Consider the following 17,664-nt stretch of genomic DNA (forward strand, 5'->3'; position numbering starts at 1 on the left):
GATGGCAGGTCTCACACAAAAGTCCAATTCCTCCGTGAAGTGTAGGTGGGGGGGTGACAAAGAAACAAAACAGAAATTACAGGTTCAAAACTATTCACGTCAGTTGCAAGACTCTTCATATAAAAGCTTCAAATAGCAGCACGACCAACTACCAGGATCCTATTAACCCATGGCAGTGTTGAAGTCTGTCTGAATTTGAGTTCCCTCTGCTCAACAGTTACGCAGAGTATATGTCTCAGGCTTTTATTGTGAAAAGGTAAGAACGGCGCTGCCTTTGTCAAAGTTGAAGGGAGGCATAAAGTTTGCCGTCTTGGTTGGGACTACGGAGCCTCGCTGTGGTGGTACACTGACTGTTTGCATTCTTACCAAAGAAACTAAACATGAACCTACACTTCACGGAGGAATTGGACTTTTGTGTGAGACCTGCCATCGGTTTAGATTACTTGATGTTTTCTCGTATCAGTGTGTGCTGTGAAAAAATGCTTCCTCAACATAACTTTACCAAAACTACACAACTACACATTAGAGAGTAACTATAATGCTGCTTCAAGGCTTACTCAGCATTCTCACTGATGCAAAGATATGGTAACAGATGAACAACAGTGTCTTTCTATTTCTTCAGCGACCTCGCAGCGGTACATGAGAAACCTTGTGTGTGTGTGAGAATGTGTGTGTGTGTGTGTATGTGTGTGTGTTTGCATCTCCACACCTGTGTGCTCCACCAGGAGGCACTCCGCGGCCCCTGACCGGAGGGCCCCCTCGGACTCTGGCACCGTGCTCCTGGCCTCCGTTCAGGTAGCCCATCTCCATGAACTGCTCTTGGCAGATATCATCCATCATATCCTACACACACACACACACACACACACACAGGAAGAAAGTAAAAAGAAGAGAGAGAGAGAGTTAGAAACAGGAGCATGTGACTTGGGGGGAGTAAGGGCGCACAAATGAAAAGCAAAGGAAGGGGGAGAAAAGGACGCAGTGAGTAAGAACGAGTGATGGAAAGAAAAAGAGTGAAACACAATTACAGAGCTGCACACAACGCGGCGTCTTAATGGCTACCAGAGCGAGTGGAAGAAAAAGTCTCGGTGCCAGTGACTCAGAGTGTTAAAGAGGAGAGGGTGTGAAGGAGGGTGGTGGTTGGAAAGCATCCATCAACACTCCCCATCTTCCTGTGTCTCTCCGTGAAGCACAAAACGTAAATCACTCCTCCCTGCTCTTCTCGACAAGTCTGGTGTGACTGCATCAACGGTGACATTATTACATCCAAAAAAACCCTAAACAATAAGTTGGTCCGGATCAGTGAGGCTGCCTGTCTGAGCAGCACAAATCCTGGAAACACAATCCGCCGCCTCTCTTCGGGGACCAATCACAGAGAGGTCTGCGCTGTGACCCGATCAATTCTTGCTCATAAATCAGTCCCCGGGAAATGGTGACCAAGCTCTAACGATGGAGAACAAAGAAGCGTGGGGGGGGGGGGGGGTCAGGGGGATACCGAAATATGCGACGCAGACGACAGCTTTCAATTCATCTGCAGCAAACAAACACGAGCCACTTGACTGATTAGAAATTCATCTCAGCCGAGGAGCAGCGCGACCGCAGCTGCATTTATAAAGCCCAACAAGGTGACACGTCTTTAGATTAATTAAGTTTCTGCAGACGGTACATTCTATAGAAACTAGAGACATGAAAGAAGGGATCAAGGCTGCAGACAGCTATACATGTATGAATAAAAAAATAAAGATGAGGAAGAACAAAAGCCTTCTGAAATACCTGAGGTGCAGTGCAGGTAATACATAAAACATTTTCACCAACAAATCACATCCTGTCGTTTTTTGCCATGGTCTTTATTAAAATATAGCCTGCTTCCAAATACAGGTCTGACAGGTTATGGCTTTAAATTGTAACGACAGGTTCTGCAGGGGACTGTTTTATTATTTATCTTTTTACATAACACAACCGGTTCATCAGCCCTTTCACCTCGCCTTAATTCGCTCTTCTATAGCAACCTGCACAATAATTAAAAATGCGTGGGCGTCCATTGGCCCCTGACAGGAGCCACTGTTAGAGCACCAGACTTCAGCAGCTGACTGGCTTTGGCCCGCGCTCAAGAATCTCCCAGCATAAAGCTGATAAAGTGAGCCGAGGCCACGCGGGGTGAACTCTGCCACGTATCTGTCTGAGAGCCGAACATCTCCGAGCTCATTCTCACCAGAAAATATGAGGGGGGGGGTAACCCTGCTAACACAGTGACAGCAACCAGACTCCTCCTCTTAAAGGGAGACACTACAGGTGGAAAGGGTGAAGAGAAAATAATAATAATTAATAGATATCGCCATTAAACTTCCCCAGTTGGTTACTTACATGAAGAAAGTCATTTTTTGCATTGCAAGTTTTCTGAAATGTTATGTTTAAATATGCAAATTAGGCATTCTCTTGTTAGATATGTGCAAATTTGCACAGAAGTCCGAACATTGCCAGGTTCAAAATCCTTGTTTCATTTTGTTGGAGTCAGGAAAATCTCTTTTCATCACTCCATAAATAAGGAAATACTGTCAACAGCCTTCAAAAAAATCAATGTTGGCAATATTCTTAGGAATAGATTTGTTAATAAATCAGGCTATGAATTAATGAAGTGATGCTTCTCAACCTTTTCCCCCCTAATGTCAGCTTCTCCATTGTGACAACTTGGTGTTTTCTTCTTTCTCTTACGTGAAAGTGATTCAACAGTTTGAGGTTGAGGCTGTTAATATCAAATCAAATAAATAGATTAAGCAATTAGTCAAAAAGATATTTGGCAGATTAGTTCGATAATGAGAGTTCAATTTGTAGGGTTAAGTGGTCAACTCATCAATTAGTTGACGGGCAGAAGAGAACTCAAATCTTAATACCAATTTAACCATTTTCATCAGGCAATTTGCTGTTACAAATAAAGATCAGCTTGGATATACATCTTTAGAATAAGTAATCACTTTAGCCTCTGTTAGCTTGTAGTGAGTGTCAATATTGTGGACATTTTACCGGCTAAATGATGAACCGAATACAAAATAAAACAGGCTAGTTAACGGCGTAACATCATTGTTAGTTACAACAAGCACACAAAAGAGTCAGACTCACTGGAAACAGGAACTTCTTGACCTCCTCCATGGCGTGCGCCATGCGCAGGTAGGCCTCTGGCACGGGGGCGAACACCTCGATGAACACGTGCAGCTCCATGGACAGGTGGGCGTACTTGGGCTCCCCGCCTTTCCTCATCCCCTCCTCCTGAGACGAGAGGGCGACAGCGCAGAGGTGTCAGGGAGTCAAAGAGAAGTGAGTCACGCAGCAAGGAGTAATCGAGTTTCAGTCCGCCTGGTGTGGTGCTCCCTTCCTTTATACGGCTTGATGATTACATCAAAGCGGTGGATAATGGGTTTTAGCGGGACAACCCGAAGAACCCTGGAACAGATGTGCAGCACCGGACGCCCTTGGCTCCGCGTCGACGCTACACTGCCAGTTGATGCCAGCTGGCCTGACACCCCTTCTCAAGTAGAGGCCAGATGTGTCATGGCTTCAGGTGCCCTTATCACAGGTGTGAACCCACCAGATGTGTGTATGTGTGTGTGTGTGTGTGTGTGTGTGTGTGTGTTACCTTGGATTTGTCTCTCATGGATCCTTTGCCCAGCACGGAGATCTTGGCTCCGGTCTCTTCCTGCAGACGTTTGATTGTGTTGCCCTGAGGCCCCAAAATCTTCCCCACGAAATTGAACTAACGGCAACACAAAGAAGAACAAAATCAGCCAGCCAATCAACGCAGAGGCACAGTTTAACACCAAGAGAGTGAAGGAGCGATTCACTGCCGGGTTGGGGGGGGGGGGTCTTGTTGTACATACTGCAGCCTTAAGCGGTAGATTTAGCAGAGGAGGTCGATATGAGCCCCCGAGGGCTGGAACACCGTCAATTACTATTCACTCCAATCATCCGAGCACTGAGTCGGAACTAACTCGTGATCAAATCCTGCGTCCTTTACCTCCTCAATCTTGGCACAAAGTAATCATGTATGGATGTGTGCTACAATTAGTTGTCATTGCCGAGCACATTTAGCAGTCGCCCCAAAGGAGGAGACCTGAACTAGCTGTGTCATCCCTGACGCAGCGGACTCATGTACCGACTAAGCCTAAGTCTGCCAAACTAAGACGGGCTTTCAGGAGATCAGAGGGCCGTGTCACCCCACAGGCCGGACTCCTACATCATATCGATCCGATGCTCGAGATCGGGCAGCATCTGTGCATCTTAGCCTTGTTCAAATGTTTTGGTAAACACGCTAAATCCTAAATGTAACTCCCGCCACATAAACGTAAAACGTGACACAAACTGCAAATAAACTTAACATGCAAATGCGATGCATTGTGGGAGTTTTACAGGACTGTTTACACCCTCACATAAACCGTCATCCTAAAATCACCAAATGTGTGAGCCCGATACAGATTGAACTGATATGGATGAGGTTACGAGATAAAGCAAGACTTCACCCTGAATGGAAACATTTGCAGAAGATCCAATCTTCTGCACTCAGTGCGAGTTACTCTGCGCTATATAGAGCCATCCTAATCATGGTAATATTAACATTTTGATCCTTTTTGTGATATTTTGAAACACGCCAGTATCGGCTGTAATTATACTCCGGAGCTTAAGGATCAAGGTTGAGAGGAGTAATTTGAGACTCCCAAGTAACCCCGTGGCTTCGTGTAATTGAAACCCAGCTGCAGGATGAATTAAACCAAGAGGGGTTCATGGTGGAGAAAAGAAAAAGAAGAGGATAGAAGAAGAAAAAGAGACCAGGCAAAAGAAAGCTCACCTTCGGGTACTGTTTGACAGGTATCAGCACCCGTTCCTTAAGTTTGATGTTCTTTGTTGTGAAGAGGTCCAGGTATGCGTCTACCTCCTTTTTAGTCTCGTCTTTCTGGATTCTATCGATTTCTAGAAGGGGAGAGGAATCGTTTCAGGCACAGTGTTGCATGCAATCAAAACAGGATTCAGAGGAGGCGAAGCACAGAGACGAGGAGGCTTTATGTTCACTTACATTATTAAGTAGGCATAGATTTGCAGGTCATACTGTATTGAGGTTCAAACTTGAAAATGTACTATTTTTTAGACACACAGGTTATCTTAAAAAATCCTAAGAAACATCGTTATATTTTCTGTCCAATTTCGGCCTGATTTACACTGAGACAATCAGTTTCACTCGACAATCAGAGTTGACCGGGTCCATCGAGGTGAACATAAGATGATGAGCTTCATTTAGCACATCGTGGACATGTGTAGTCGTGTCCAACATCCTGAATAGAGCTGAAACAGTTCATCAATCCACTATATATATATATATATCTATATATATATATATATAGATATAGATATATATATATAAACTATACTTTGATGATCAAATAACCGTTTAGATCAAAAAATCTCCAAACAATCTCTGCTTGCAGCTTCAACGTGTTGCTCGTCTGACATTGGAAACGTAATCTCTTTGTTTTGGTTTTTGGGACTGCTGATCACACGGAGATGAGACACGTGGAGACATCACCTCGGGCTCTGTGAACTTGGCAACACAGCGTTATAATATCGATATCATGACGTAAGACTGGATATGGACCTTGATTTTGGGTCTCGTAATATGGCATAAGGGATGTCTTTTCCTGGTTTTAAAGGCTACATTACAGTAAAGTCAACCAGACTGGTGTAGCTGTTCTATTATGTGCCTTCACTGTCATTATATCCACATTACTGGTGATTATTCATCAAAAATCTCAGTGTAAATATTTTGTAAAAGCACAAATAATCAACCCGACAATATCGTCGCAATATCGATAGTTATGTGGTCAAATATCGTGTTATTGGTTTTCTCTGTATCATCATTAATGATTCGTCACGACTTGACACTTCTAAACTAAATAAATAATCCATAAAATAATCGTAAAAACCAATCAATAATGAGAAGTAATCTTAAACTGATGCTTCAATCCACAAAAACGTGGATTTCACGGCTTCACTTTTGAGAAGTAGCCATCAGCTCTTCCCCTCACACCTCCTGTCACAGCAGCAGCACCCAGAGCACCCCCATCTCAAAACCGTGACCACTCCAGACCCTGCCAGCTTCACCACAGACTACCAGCTGCAGATCTATAGAGAGAGGGGGGGGGGCTCAGTCGATTGTCAAACCGTGGGAACCCACAGCACCCAGTTGTCTTTCTGGATCATTCTCACTTTCAATTGCAGGCATGTCACCTATAGATATAGTGCACATCCTGTTAAAACAAGGAGTCCAGCTGAGCCAGAGGTGCCTGAGATACTGGACCGGAGCAGCATGCAAGAACCAGCTTTGCAGAAAATACATCACTCACAGTCTCCGGGAGAGCACATGGGCAACGCTGACATAACTAAAATAATCACTTCACCAGCAGCTAGCACTTAATATCTATCTCACTGTCTCCTAATGTTGTATTTTTAATTTCTATACACTGCACTCAGTAGGGACTTTATGGCCATCCTATGCTACCTCCTGATACACCAGCACATCTAACAGTAGCATGTTATCATAAGAAGTCATATTATAATACAAATACACTGAAAATAGGAGTAGACAACCACAGACAAATAACTGATACCAGAGGCAGTGTTTTCATCCCCCCCGACAGCAGCCCCGGAGCTACCAAGGCTGCAGCCTCTTCTTGCTCAAGGACACTTCAGCAGCGGGGTACTTGAAGGTCTCCCGTCCCACCACTACGACGCCGCCTCTCGGCTCTTAAAGTAGCGGGGTGACCCCGGTCACGGATGCTGGCGCACATTCATTATAGCATGCTGCGCATCGCACCTGCCGCACGTTGAAGTCAACAGAGGGACCCGGCAACAAAAGAGTCACAAACGTCGCACGAGGAGGATATTATTGAGATGAATCATTATTTAATTAAAGTGTCTCCCTCTGTGGTGCTGATAGCTTTTTATTTTTATGCAATCTCAGCCACCATCATCCAATAAACACCTGCACACATCTGTGAACGGAGTCCACGTCCCGTCCGTCCCGCAAAACACATGCCAATCACTGCGCGGAGGTGTGCCGTTTATTTTTGGGTGCGTTCACGAGCCTGCCCTCCCTCTTCAACTCAAGGCATGAAACCACAAAATAAACACCCGTAAAAAATGGACTTTTTTTTTTACCTGCGTTTAAAAGTTTCATGGCGTGCGTAAACGACGAGTCCAGGCTGTCCTTCTCCGCCAGCAGCTCGGGGAGATATTTGTCTTCGTTCTCCATTTTGAGTTTGGATGGGGGGGGTGGGGGGTGGTGGTAGTGGGGTGGGGGGAGTCACTTTAGGTGCAACCAAAAAAATAAATAAGAAAAATCCCAAAAATAATAGAAAAAAAAAAAAAAAAAGTAGTCCAGTTATGTAACTACCGAGTGTCGCGGAGCCTCTGTGCGCGCGGAGCTTTGCATGTGGCTACCGGGGCGTTTCTGCGACGGACGTCTCCGCTACTTGTAGTGAGGGTTTGTTTTCTCCTCTCAGCTGACTGGAGGTCCCGTCTTTGCAGCAGCACTGACTGGACGGGAATGGGAGAACAAAAGCGGTGAGGGACGGGTAGCATCGGGATCCCACTCAAGCCGGCGGAAGTGAGCTCAGATCTGACGCCGCCTACTGTGTCGCTGCTGTGTGTTGATGCGCGCCGCCTTCGGTGGCGATAATCCGCCCCACTATCAGGTTTTTTCCCCCAGTACTGGGTGTGCCCTCTGTTACGCTGTGGTGGTCCTGCTGTCATAATAAAAATAAAGAAGGTCTCTAATAACAAACTGAAACTGGAACTTATTACAATGCTATTTGATGTGTAAATCAGAGCCAGAGGTGCACAGGTGTATTGATTAATTAGTTGTTACTATATTGTAAGCAGTTAGGTTTTCTATAATTAGAAGCCATATTAAACATGGATAACTTGTTTATGATGAACTGAAAGGGATTGTAGATTATGTATCTCGTGTTTTCTATGTATCATTTCATAAGACATTGTTAGATCATTTAGGAAACTGATGGGAGTCACAACAAATGCCTAAATCTCGATATACCTACTTTTCATTTGGGAACCATCACAGGGATATTACAGTTAATTCTGACCTGAACAGACTGACCAGAAAATGGGAAATAAACTGTAACTTGTTCATGTTTTTCTGATAGATAGAGTGAAATCTATACATACCAGAATGAATTGATCTGTGAAGCTGCACTACAATAGGATCATATTCCAAATCTATTATGTAATGAAATGTCTACAATATAACACATGTTCTTGTGTGTATTAATTGGTGAGAATAGTATAATGATGATGACACCTCTTCAGTGTTTAATTTGTTAATATAATTTACAGTGTGCCCTGCAGATGTGGTACGCTACTTTCATTCCAGGCTCTCTACTGTCACTTAGTGGCAGTGCTCATCATAACAGAGCATGACTCTGAAACTGTTGCTGATGAAACTGGGTCCATCAGAAGAAGCCTTTTTCGTTGTCCAATCTCCTATTTTCCTCCCCGCTCCTATTGATTCAACAACACGTATGTGAGAAGCTCAGTGAGGGAATATTTGGAGCGGACCCTAAAAGGATTGATTTCTCCGATCAGACGGGGGTAACGAACCTGTCGCACCGCTGAGTGGAGCACAAGAGGTCAGAGGTTAGAGCTGGCCTAATGCATACAAATCGAGAGCAGGTCATTGCTTGTGTGTTGGGTCTTTAATACAGTAGTATGCATCAGTGCAGGCGGATGCTCTTTGAACAAACAGCAAAAACAATTGCGGGTCATTTGTCAGTCCGCTGCCGGAGTGAAAATCATTACAATCGACCGGCGGCTGTACCCAGGAATGCAGCTGCTCAAAACAAATGAAGGCAAAATTTTTCTGTGATAAACTCTTATGGGAGGCCGAAAAACCTCGCTCCAACTATCAGCGTTCAGCTTGATCTATCTCTGAACGTTACAGTGTTATTAGTGTTGGGGGGTTGCAAGGTTGTCTTAATTCCTCTTGTCGTTGACAGAATGGATGGACTGTGAGCTGAATTTCAATTGGCTCATAAAAGGAAGAGTTACTTGTCTTGGCAGGTGGAGGGGTTCCAATCCGATAGCTCGCACTCTTGCCTTCTGCTTGTGTGGACGTCCCCTGTCCCGTAACATACAGAACCACAGTCTGGGGTAAACATGGGCAGATGGAAGGGGGTAAACACTGGGGTTAGGCTTATATAAGCCGCCGCTATTCCAGATCTTTGCATCTGACCATTTTTCATGCCCGAAAAAATGGCAAGGATTCAGTGCTCCCCTGGAGTTATGTACTTGCTTGGGCAGTGGAGCCTACGTAACAGCATTCAGAGTATCACAGGACTATGAAAGTAATAGTCAACTCGTAAAATTCTTAGGAGCTCCTTATGGCAGGTTTTACTGCAATTTTTTTACAAACTGCAGTACAACAAGACTATTCATACTTTTGGCTCTGTGAGGCTGTACTTATTTTACTGTTTGCCAGGTGCAATGTTTAGCATGTTTGCATGCTAACATTTGCTAATTAGGATTAAACATCAAGTATGGCGCTAGGTGAAAAGATAAGAGCTCCTCAAAGTGATTTTATCCTGTGGGGTATCCATCCAATAGATGTTGAGAAAAACCACAAATGTCACAATGGAGATAATTAAAGTAGTTAGGATTCATCCTCTGGGGGCCGTGAATGTCTGGACCAAATTCCATGGCAACCCATCCCATAGTTTTGGAGACATTACACTGAAAGTGTCAACTTCATTTTGGTGCTTTCGGAACATTCAAGAGATCTCCTAAATCAGTAGGATTCTTCCTCTGGGAACCATGACTCTCAAAAAAACAGAGACAAATGGATATATATCAACTAAACGTGATCATGGTCATCTCACCAGAGGAGGCACTAAATGGATGATATGCAATTTTAAGCAGTTGGCTTTTCATCCCTATTGTCTACAGTATTTCTTAAATCGACAATAGTTAAAAAAACAAGATACAATGTAAGTGGGAGAGATAAATTAAAGGAGAGGGATGTGTAAGCTGAAATCCTTTAGTGTCACACTGTCAGTGGAGGGTTTTCCTGCTCTTGGGCGATTTGGGCAAGAAAGCATGCGAGAGAGATAGCTGGGTTCAGTCTGAGGGTCACGCTCAGTTTCGCATCGCTACAAGGCCAGAGAAACCTTTTTTCCCCCACGAAAGCTTTCAGAACTGTCACACCTGCTTAGGTCTGTAACACCTCCCCACTACCCCTCCTCTTCCTCCATCTTCACCACTTCCCACCCGCCTTCCTGCTCCCCCTCACCACAGAAAACAAGCTCTCCCTTCATCCCATGTCCCTGTCATGCCCACAATGTGATTGTTTTGTCGATGATCAATGTCTCCACGGAGGCATCTGCATCAGAAGAAGTCCTTGGAAGATTAAAATGAAATTGAACCCTGCAAGTGCAAACATTTACATACATGGTTTGGATTTTGTTTAAGACCTTGTTTTTGTAAAATGACCTGGAGCAATACGCTACTCCTCTGGAAACTAATATTTGCATTGGAGGATTTTTGTTCCACCACTTGGAGACTCTTGGAGTTCTAGGAAAAGCCATTAGGGAGGGCACTTACATATTTATGCTGGTACTGCAATAACAGAAAGAAAAAATGCCACAGACCCAGCAGCCCAAAACTTTAATGTATCCACTTAACAAATCGGAGTGCAAAAAAAACCATGGCAGGTGCAATCACAACGTCTTTTGCTTCTATAAATAAGCAATGTGACATTTCAGGTTTTGTTATTTCTGACGGAGCTGAGAGGGGAAATTACTCCTGTTTTTCTCTTTTCGAAAAAAGTGTAAGTGTAAGAAAATGTGAGAACACTTTATGGCCCGATTACTCGGCTCCTGTTCCCATCATGTTTCTTGAAATGTGGACACCTTTACTCCACCCTTTAGTGCATACTACTCTGAAATTTAGAATAAAGTATAGTGAGACAGGAAGACACAAAATCCCATAACCTGGTTAGTGAATAGAACTGAGACACCAAAATGATCGAGTCTTCCTATATATAGCAAAACTGTATTGATTTGTATTGATTTTAATAGAATAGCATTATTCTTGAATGCCTAATATATCCTCCATTAATATATCTATCATGGCATTAATCAACATTTTTATATAAAAGCCAATAGAGAGCGAGTAAATATTCAATTACATTTGTTATGATGATACTATTGTTTGCTATCACAAACAATATCTTGCCAATACTTTCGAGATATCTATCTTTTGTAGAAAGAAGTTCCATTCACAGCAACATCTTTGGATTAGGACATTGTTTCTGAATATGTCCAATGCTCTTGAATCTTTTAGTGTTGTCAGCACCACAAACAAAAATCCAGAAGCAGAAGTCTCGCAGGTGGATACCTCCCAACCTGGCCGAATACAATCATAACTATCGGTACGGCAAGGAAGGTGAGAAACCAAGCTTACTTTTGACTCTGAATCAAATGAATACCCTTGTAATAACATGGGTTCTTGGTAGAACCACCTGGGTGGATTCTTGTGAACACCTATAGAAGGTGGAAAGGTTCTGGACAGGGTTCTGGGTGGAACTATTACTCCAAAGAAGGGTTCTCTGCTGAAACTCTCAGGTCACTCTCTTGGTGGAACCTTTAACAGATGGTTCATGGTATGGTCCTTTACGTTGGATTCTCGGTAGAACCCTCTGAAAGGGTTCCAGCTGAAACCTTTACAAAAGGTTCTACCAGAAACCACAAGGGGTTCTCCCATGAGGAAAACCCTAAGAACCCTATATTGCTCTAGTTAGCACCCTCCTTTCTAAGACACCAAAACACGCTATAAAATGTCTAAACATATATCAGTAATTTGGTCAAGAACTACTTCAGTTCGGCATCGTGTTCACATGCGGCACAGTTTTAGCTCAATACATTTTTGTATCACCTACTATTATACAACATAGTGTTTGCTTCTTTGGCACCAGACCCAATGATCTGCGAGGGACACGTCTCTGTACACAACTGTGTTACATCATAAAGCTGACTACCTGGCCAGTATCCCAAACATTGACTTACACTTTAAAAGAATGATATCGTTTGATATGAATGTTTGAGTGCTGTGATTTGTGCTGAAAGAAAGTAGGCCACTTCGGAGCCCAGGGGGGCTGAGGAAGGGCTGGATGCGATTACTCACATTCAAGGCTTTCATTCGTTATTTTTATCAATGTTCTGTTTGTTCTCTGAGTGATGTTTTTATTGCTTTGTCTCCGTGTCTTCACTGTGTGCACAAGTGTGTGATTCATATCGAACATACTTTACATTCAGGGGCTCTCCGTCTCTCCTTCACGCTTTACACTCTCCTGCTAAAGACATACCAACAGAATTGATTTATGGTGCCCGGTCGCATTCATCCAAATGAAAAGCCAATAGGTGTTTATAGACACATGTATATCTTCACATAATGCCCTGTGGCTCGTTAAGTTTTTATATCCAGTGTTACCTCTGGGAGATTGCCCAGGTGGCAGTTTGCATTCAACCCTGGTTCTGTGTCATCAGTAAGCAAACAGTAAAGTGGCTGTGGGAGATGGTTACACTCTCAGGCCGGGCTGTTGGGCCACATAGATTGAGTGAAGATTTCATTATGTCGTAGACACATTTTAACGGGCAGTGTGATGGAATATATACTGGGCTATATCTCCTTGTGTGAACAGCTTCCTTCTACTAATAATGGAGTGAGTTATTGAAGTACTTACTGCGTGTAAAATATATTATAGCATACTTCTAGTTATTCTGATGGTGTATGTTTTCTGTCGGAAAAAAAACACGATTATTCTGGATGGAAATTGGTGTAGCATGGGATGTTTTCAGCTAATTGATTCTCAGTGTTGGTTCGGTGGTTGGTTGGACAGACAGTCAGACAGACAGACAAAGAGACAAATATGATATATAGAGCAGGATGGATGGATATATAGAGATGGATGGATGGATATATAGAGATGGATGGATGGATATATAGAGCAGGATGGATGGATATATAGAGATGGATGGATGGATATATAGAGATGGATGGATGGATATATAGAGATGGATGGATGGATATATAGAGATGGATGGATGTATAGAGATGGATGGATGTATAGAGATGGATGGATGTATAGATGGATATATAGAGATGGATGGATGATATATAGAGATGGACGGATATATAGAGATGGACGGATATATAGAGATGGACGGATGGATCTCAGGTCTAAGGAAAGTTTTCTGGTGCGGGTTATGACTACTATTTCATTAAAGTTAGGGGAACTTGCACGGTTACAATAATGAACACATGGTTATGGCTTCTCCTGAATTAAAGTTGGATATTTTGTTGATCCATCTATCCACCCCAACCTCCTCTCTCTGTGATCACTGTGAAATCATCAGCGTACTTCCTCCTTTGCTCCCATCATAATTACTTTGGCCGCCGTCACCTGAAGGTAAACCTAATTATGGTTTTGGGCCACTTACTGTAACTTGTCATGGGAGGACAGTCTTGTTCAAGCAGTACCCTGGCACCATAGATGCTCTTACACTGCCTGTGCCAGCAGAACTATTTTTGATCGGGATTGGATTTAGAGATAACTGGTACTGTACGCTTTGCAAGTGTGTGAAAATCTCCCAAAGACTTGTTCTTGGGAGATTTTGGTAGTGAAGTAAATTTTTTCAGTGTAGACATCATTCTCCCTTTTATTTTTGACATCATCTGGCTTTCAGTTCAGCCTCCCCTTTCCCAAAACAGGTAGACTGTCATTGCCAAAACCCAGACAAACGGGGCTCACAGCCCATTGGATACATCAAACCATGGTCTCTCGCCTGCCTCTTTCTGCTGAATAGAGTCTAGAGAGCACAAATACTCTCAATAACCTCTGAAACCAATAGAGGATTTAGCGCTTGGTTTTAGGCTCGGCAATTAGAGATGCGTTTAGGCTTTCAAAGGCTGACTGCAGGTGGAGACCAGAGGCCTTTCTTAGCCGTTAAAGCTCTGTAAAGAAATGTCAGAGGGTGTCGCGATTCTTCTCTTCACCTTCTTTCAGCTTTCGGTGCATTTGTATAAATACAGCCGTAACTCATCCCACATTCAGTTTTTTAATGACTGTACATGATATACCTCTACACAGTGCCTCTTCAAAGCCGCTATTCTTTTAAGGTAAAATAGAAGCGTAAAGGAGAGGAGAGAAATCCTGCCTTTGAGCTTATTTTCAGGGTTCCCTTTGATCGAGTCTGTGTGTGAGCTTGGCTGTGTAGTCGCACATATATATATATATATATACACACACACATACATACGAGTGTGTGTGTCTGTGCTTATGTGTTCATGACAACAAAAACACCATGTTCCCAAAAGCCAAAGATGTGTGATCAAGTGCAAGCCCTCTCAGGTATTTGGGAGTGTGTTGATGTGCATGCACGTCTGTCGAAATGTGAGGCTCTTCCCAGCTAATGGCAAGACGCCCCAGATAGAAGTACAAGAAACTATAAAAGTACCGCCACGCAGTCACCCAACTTTCCCTGCATCATTACCCGCTACTTTGAACATTTCATGCACGCAACGAATGCAGAGAAATGCAATTCATCACCTCTTCGCTCCACATCTCGCTAAAAAATGATTCATGAGAATTCGTAATTAGGCCTGTTCATTTCCCCAAGAACAATATACATGTTCCGATCCCGCTTCCTGCAGTCGTCTACAGTTAAGAAGCACATATGACATTTGGCCCGCTCTCTCCACACATTTTTTGTCCCCGTTTCGCGGCCTTATTGCCTGTTCATCTTTGCACAAATTCATGGCACGGCTACAGCTGTGTATGTTAACTGCATGACTAATATGTATGTGCTGTTTTGGATTCAGCCCAACGACCGACCAACCCCACAGCGGAAAAATCATGTCACACTTGGTAATTTAAAACACAATGTTATGTTTCTCACCTCGCTGCTCGGCTCACCATGCATGCACAAACAAAAGCGTACACCTTATGAATTCTTTGGGGTGAGGCAACATTGGGTTACGCAGGCAAAGAGGCCATCCGACAAAGCCCATGGGGAGTTTTTGGTCTTTTCACGTATCAGGAAACTCACCTCTTTGCTGTCGTTTTGGGTAATCCGACTGTTTGGCAGGCTTGACCCCCTCCTCACGCCGAGGTTACGAGGTCCTTCTCGAGTGTCGAGTCAGATTTGTCCATTTTGGCCTTTAGTGAAAGCATGCACGCGCATACACACACAGACAAAACAAGCAATGCACCACATGCCTGGATAAAACTACACTCACACACAAGCCGTGGGTGAAGCAGAGGCTGAGGCCCCTCCACTAAGACAACACCTGGATCAACACAGCTGGCCTGATGAGGTCTGATGTGGCCTCGGACGTCTGAAACTCTGCATTCGCTCAGCTACCTGCAGTGCTTCCTACAGTGCTGAGGTCAGGAGGACCATCCAACCTTGGTCAAGGCTGAACCTTCGATGAATTTTAAAGACTTGCAATGTTTCTTGGAGCCGTGTGCATTAAATCACCTCGCTACTTTCCATCACTTTACGGGAAAACACCCTCAGATACTCTCAAACCAAAACTATACTTCCCTCACAAATTTGAACAAAAACAATTGACTGGCAATAGTTTTACTTGGTTAATATAATAAATGATTTGACTCAGGCTTAGTAGAGGGTTAGTCGACTAACTGGTCTTAGTTGTCTACGGTCTTTAGTCATTTATTTTAGGCTCTTTCATGCTGAATGATTTATTTCTAAGACACATCTGATAAACACAAGATATAAAGATGTACTTTCGTGTGATTCTCTTCTGGAGAAACTCAGTTTAACAGATCTGCCGATCAAAGCTAAAATCCAATAATTGCTTAGTCGACAAAAGCGTATGAGTGTTAGTCGACGAAGAATTTCTTTGGTTGAGAATCCCTAGATTTGACACATAACCTTTCAACTTCTTTCATTGCTTCCATATGCTTTTAATGTTGAAGCTCAAATGACATTTTAAAAACTTTACAACAACCATGTCTGCTGTTTGTGCGATTTTGGACTCTAATCGTCCCTTTACACCTTACCAAACACTTCGATTAGCTGAAATGAAAGCAGTTGAAGTGCTTGAACCCAAATTGACTTACACTCTTGTTCTACAACCTACATAGTTACTTTATGCAATAAGCGTAGTTATTTGAACTCAAACCCTGATCTCTTACTAACCAAGTACGGTTGTTGTGTAAGTAAATCTTAAAACCAAGTCATTTTGGCAAAGACACTAAATGCATGTAATAAGCAGAGGCGGGTGCAATGGGCGTGGCTTAGGTGCGTGCAACCCGACACGGAGAGGCGGCTGTTTGCTCCAAACGACAATGGCAGCTCCCAGAGAGGTTTGCGTAGATGCAACAATAGCTTCAGTTACATCAGAACTGGAAAGTATTTATTTATTGAAACAAGAGCAAAGAACGACACTGAAGATTTTCTCTCAATGGAAAAGGTGTGCCGTCTCTTTTTTTGATTGACAGATGGTTCATCCAAAAACCTGCAGCAACTTCTGTTGACGCTTCAACTCCTTAAAATGCTTCAACTACATTTCACATGCAAATAAATACTATTGTACCCGGTGTTTACACCTGCAGTTCTCTCTGTGTAACCTGCTCCATAGCCGAGCATGAAATGTGACAACATAAATAGTTTTTTCTATAATTTTCTGCACTCTCTTCACTCATGTAAACTACACAATCTATTATCATTCATATATGCCCCCCCCCCCCCCCCCACATGCATCAGACTCGACCCTGCGACTTAAAGCAGTGTGAATACCATTAAGATATTCCACCCCCACCATCTCCTTCTCGTGATTTTGATACGAGCTGAGGAGTTAATAAGCGTAATAATTACCTGTGTAGGAGACAAACCAGCTCCCAGAGCAAACCCCCGCGCCCCTCCTCCCACGGACCGTCACTGTTGTGTTTAAATGAGCCATCATCGCCCGACTGTCTCCAAGGTCAGCCGAGGCTCTGCTGTTAACGCAGTTCCCCGCTTTGGGAAGTCTCTAAAGTCCCTCAGTAATGAGAATAATTAGAATAAAACAAGGTCAAGACGGACGACAGAGGAATCGAACAGAGGGACGTGGGAGGAGAAGGAGATGGTTGTAATCCTCATGGAGACTGGATGTGATCACGGCTCGATACTTAAGCTTCCAATTATCTCTGTTACAGAGAGAAGCAGAGAGATAATTGGCCTCCACACACCCACCCACCCACCCACGCGCGCACGCCATATGACAAAGTCTTCAACCTGTCTGGCCATCTCTGAACAAAAACCTTCACAGAACCACTTGACGTGACTGCACGTCTGCCGCTCTCACCCACACACACCGAGCAACAATGTGATATCTTCTCCAAATTTCAACTGGTATCTCTCCGGGCGCTACTGGGCATGCCAGGGCATGTAGGTGGTTTCTCGCAGCGTGCTCCTGTGGAGGAAGCCAAAAGCACAAGTCGGTAGAGAGAAGAGCATCGGCTCAGCGTGCATAGCGCATACAGCCGGAGGTCAGCGCAGGCCAGCACACAGGAGACGCTCACAGTCCAAATAACAAGCAGAACAAACA

The 17,664-nt window shown here is 43.7% G+C and overlaps 1 protein-coding gene across 1 annotated transcript in view; it reads right to left on the bottom strand.

Annotated features, from left to right (window-relative positions):
- khdrbs1b (KH domain containing, RNA binding, signal transduction associated 1b) overlaps positions 1–7,670 on the bottom strand; it is a 9,073-nt gene extending 1,403 nt beyond the window's left edge. The window contains exons 1-5 of the mRNA XM_031854131.1: positions 7,201–7,670; positions 4,838–4,959; positions 3,632–3,748; positions 3,118–3,264; positions 710–843 (exon numbers count right to left, since the gene is read on the bottom strand). Coding sequence (XP_031709991.1) covers positions 710–843; positions 3,118–3,264; positions 3,632–3,748; positions 4,838–4,959; positions 7,201–7,294 — 614 coding nt within the window. The 5' untranslated portion in view covers positions 7,295–7,670. The remainder of the gene's footprint in view (positions 1–709; positions 844–3,117; positions 3,265–3,631; positions 3,749–4,837; positions 4,960–7,200) is intronic.
- Positions 7,671–17,664: the final 9,994 nt, after the last annotated feature.

Source organism: Anarrhichthys ocellatus, unplaced genomic scaffold, assembly GCF_004355925.1.
Source record: "Anarrhichthys ocellatus isolate YVR2014 unplaced genomic scaffold, GSC_Weel_1.0 scaffold14, whole genome shotgun sequence".
In the NCBI taxonomy this organism is placed as follows: domain Eukaryota; kingdom Metazoa; phylum Chordata; class Actinopteri; order Perciformes; family Anarhichadidae; genus Anarrhichthys; species Anarrhichthys ocellatus.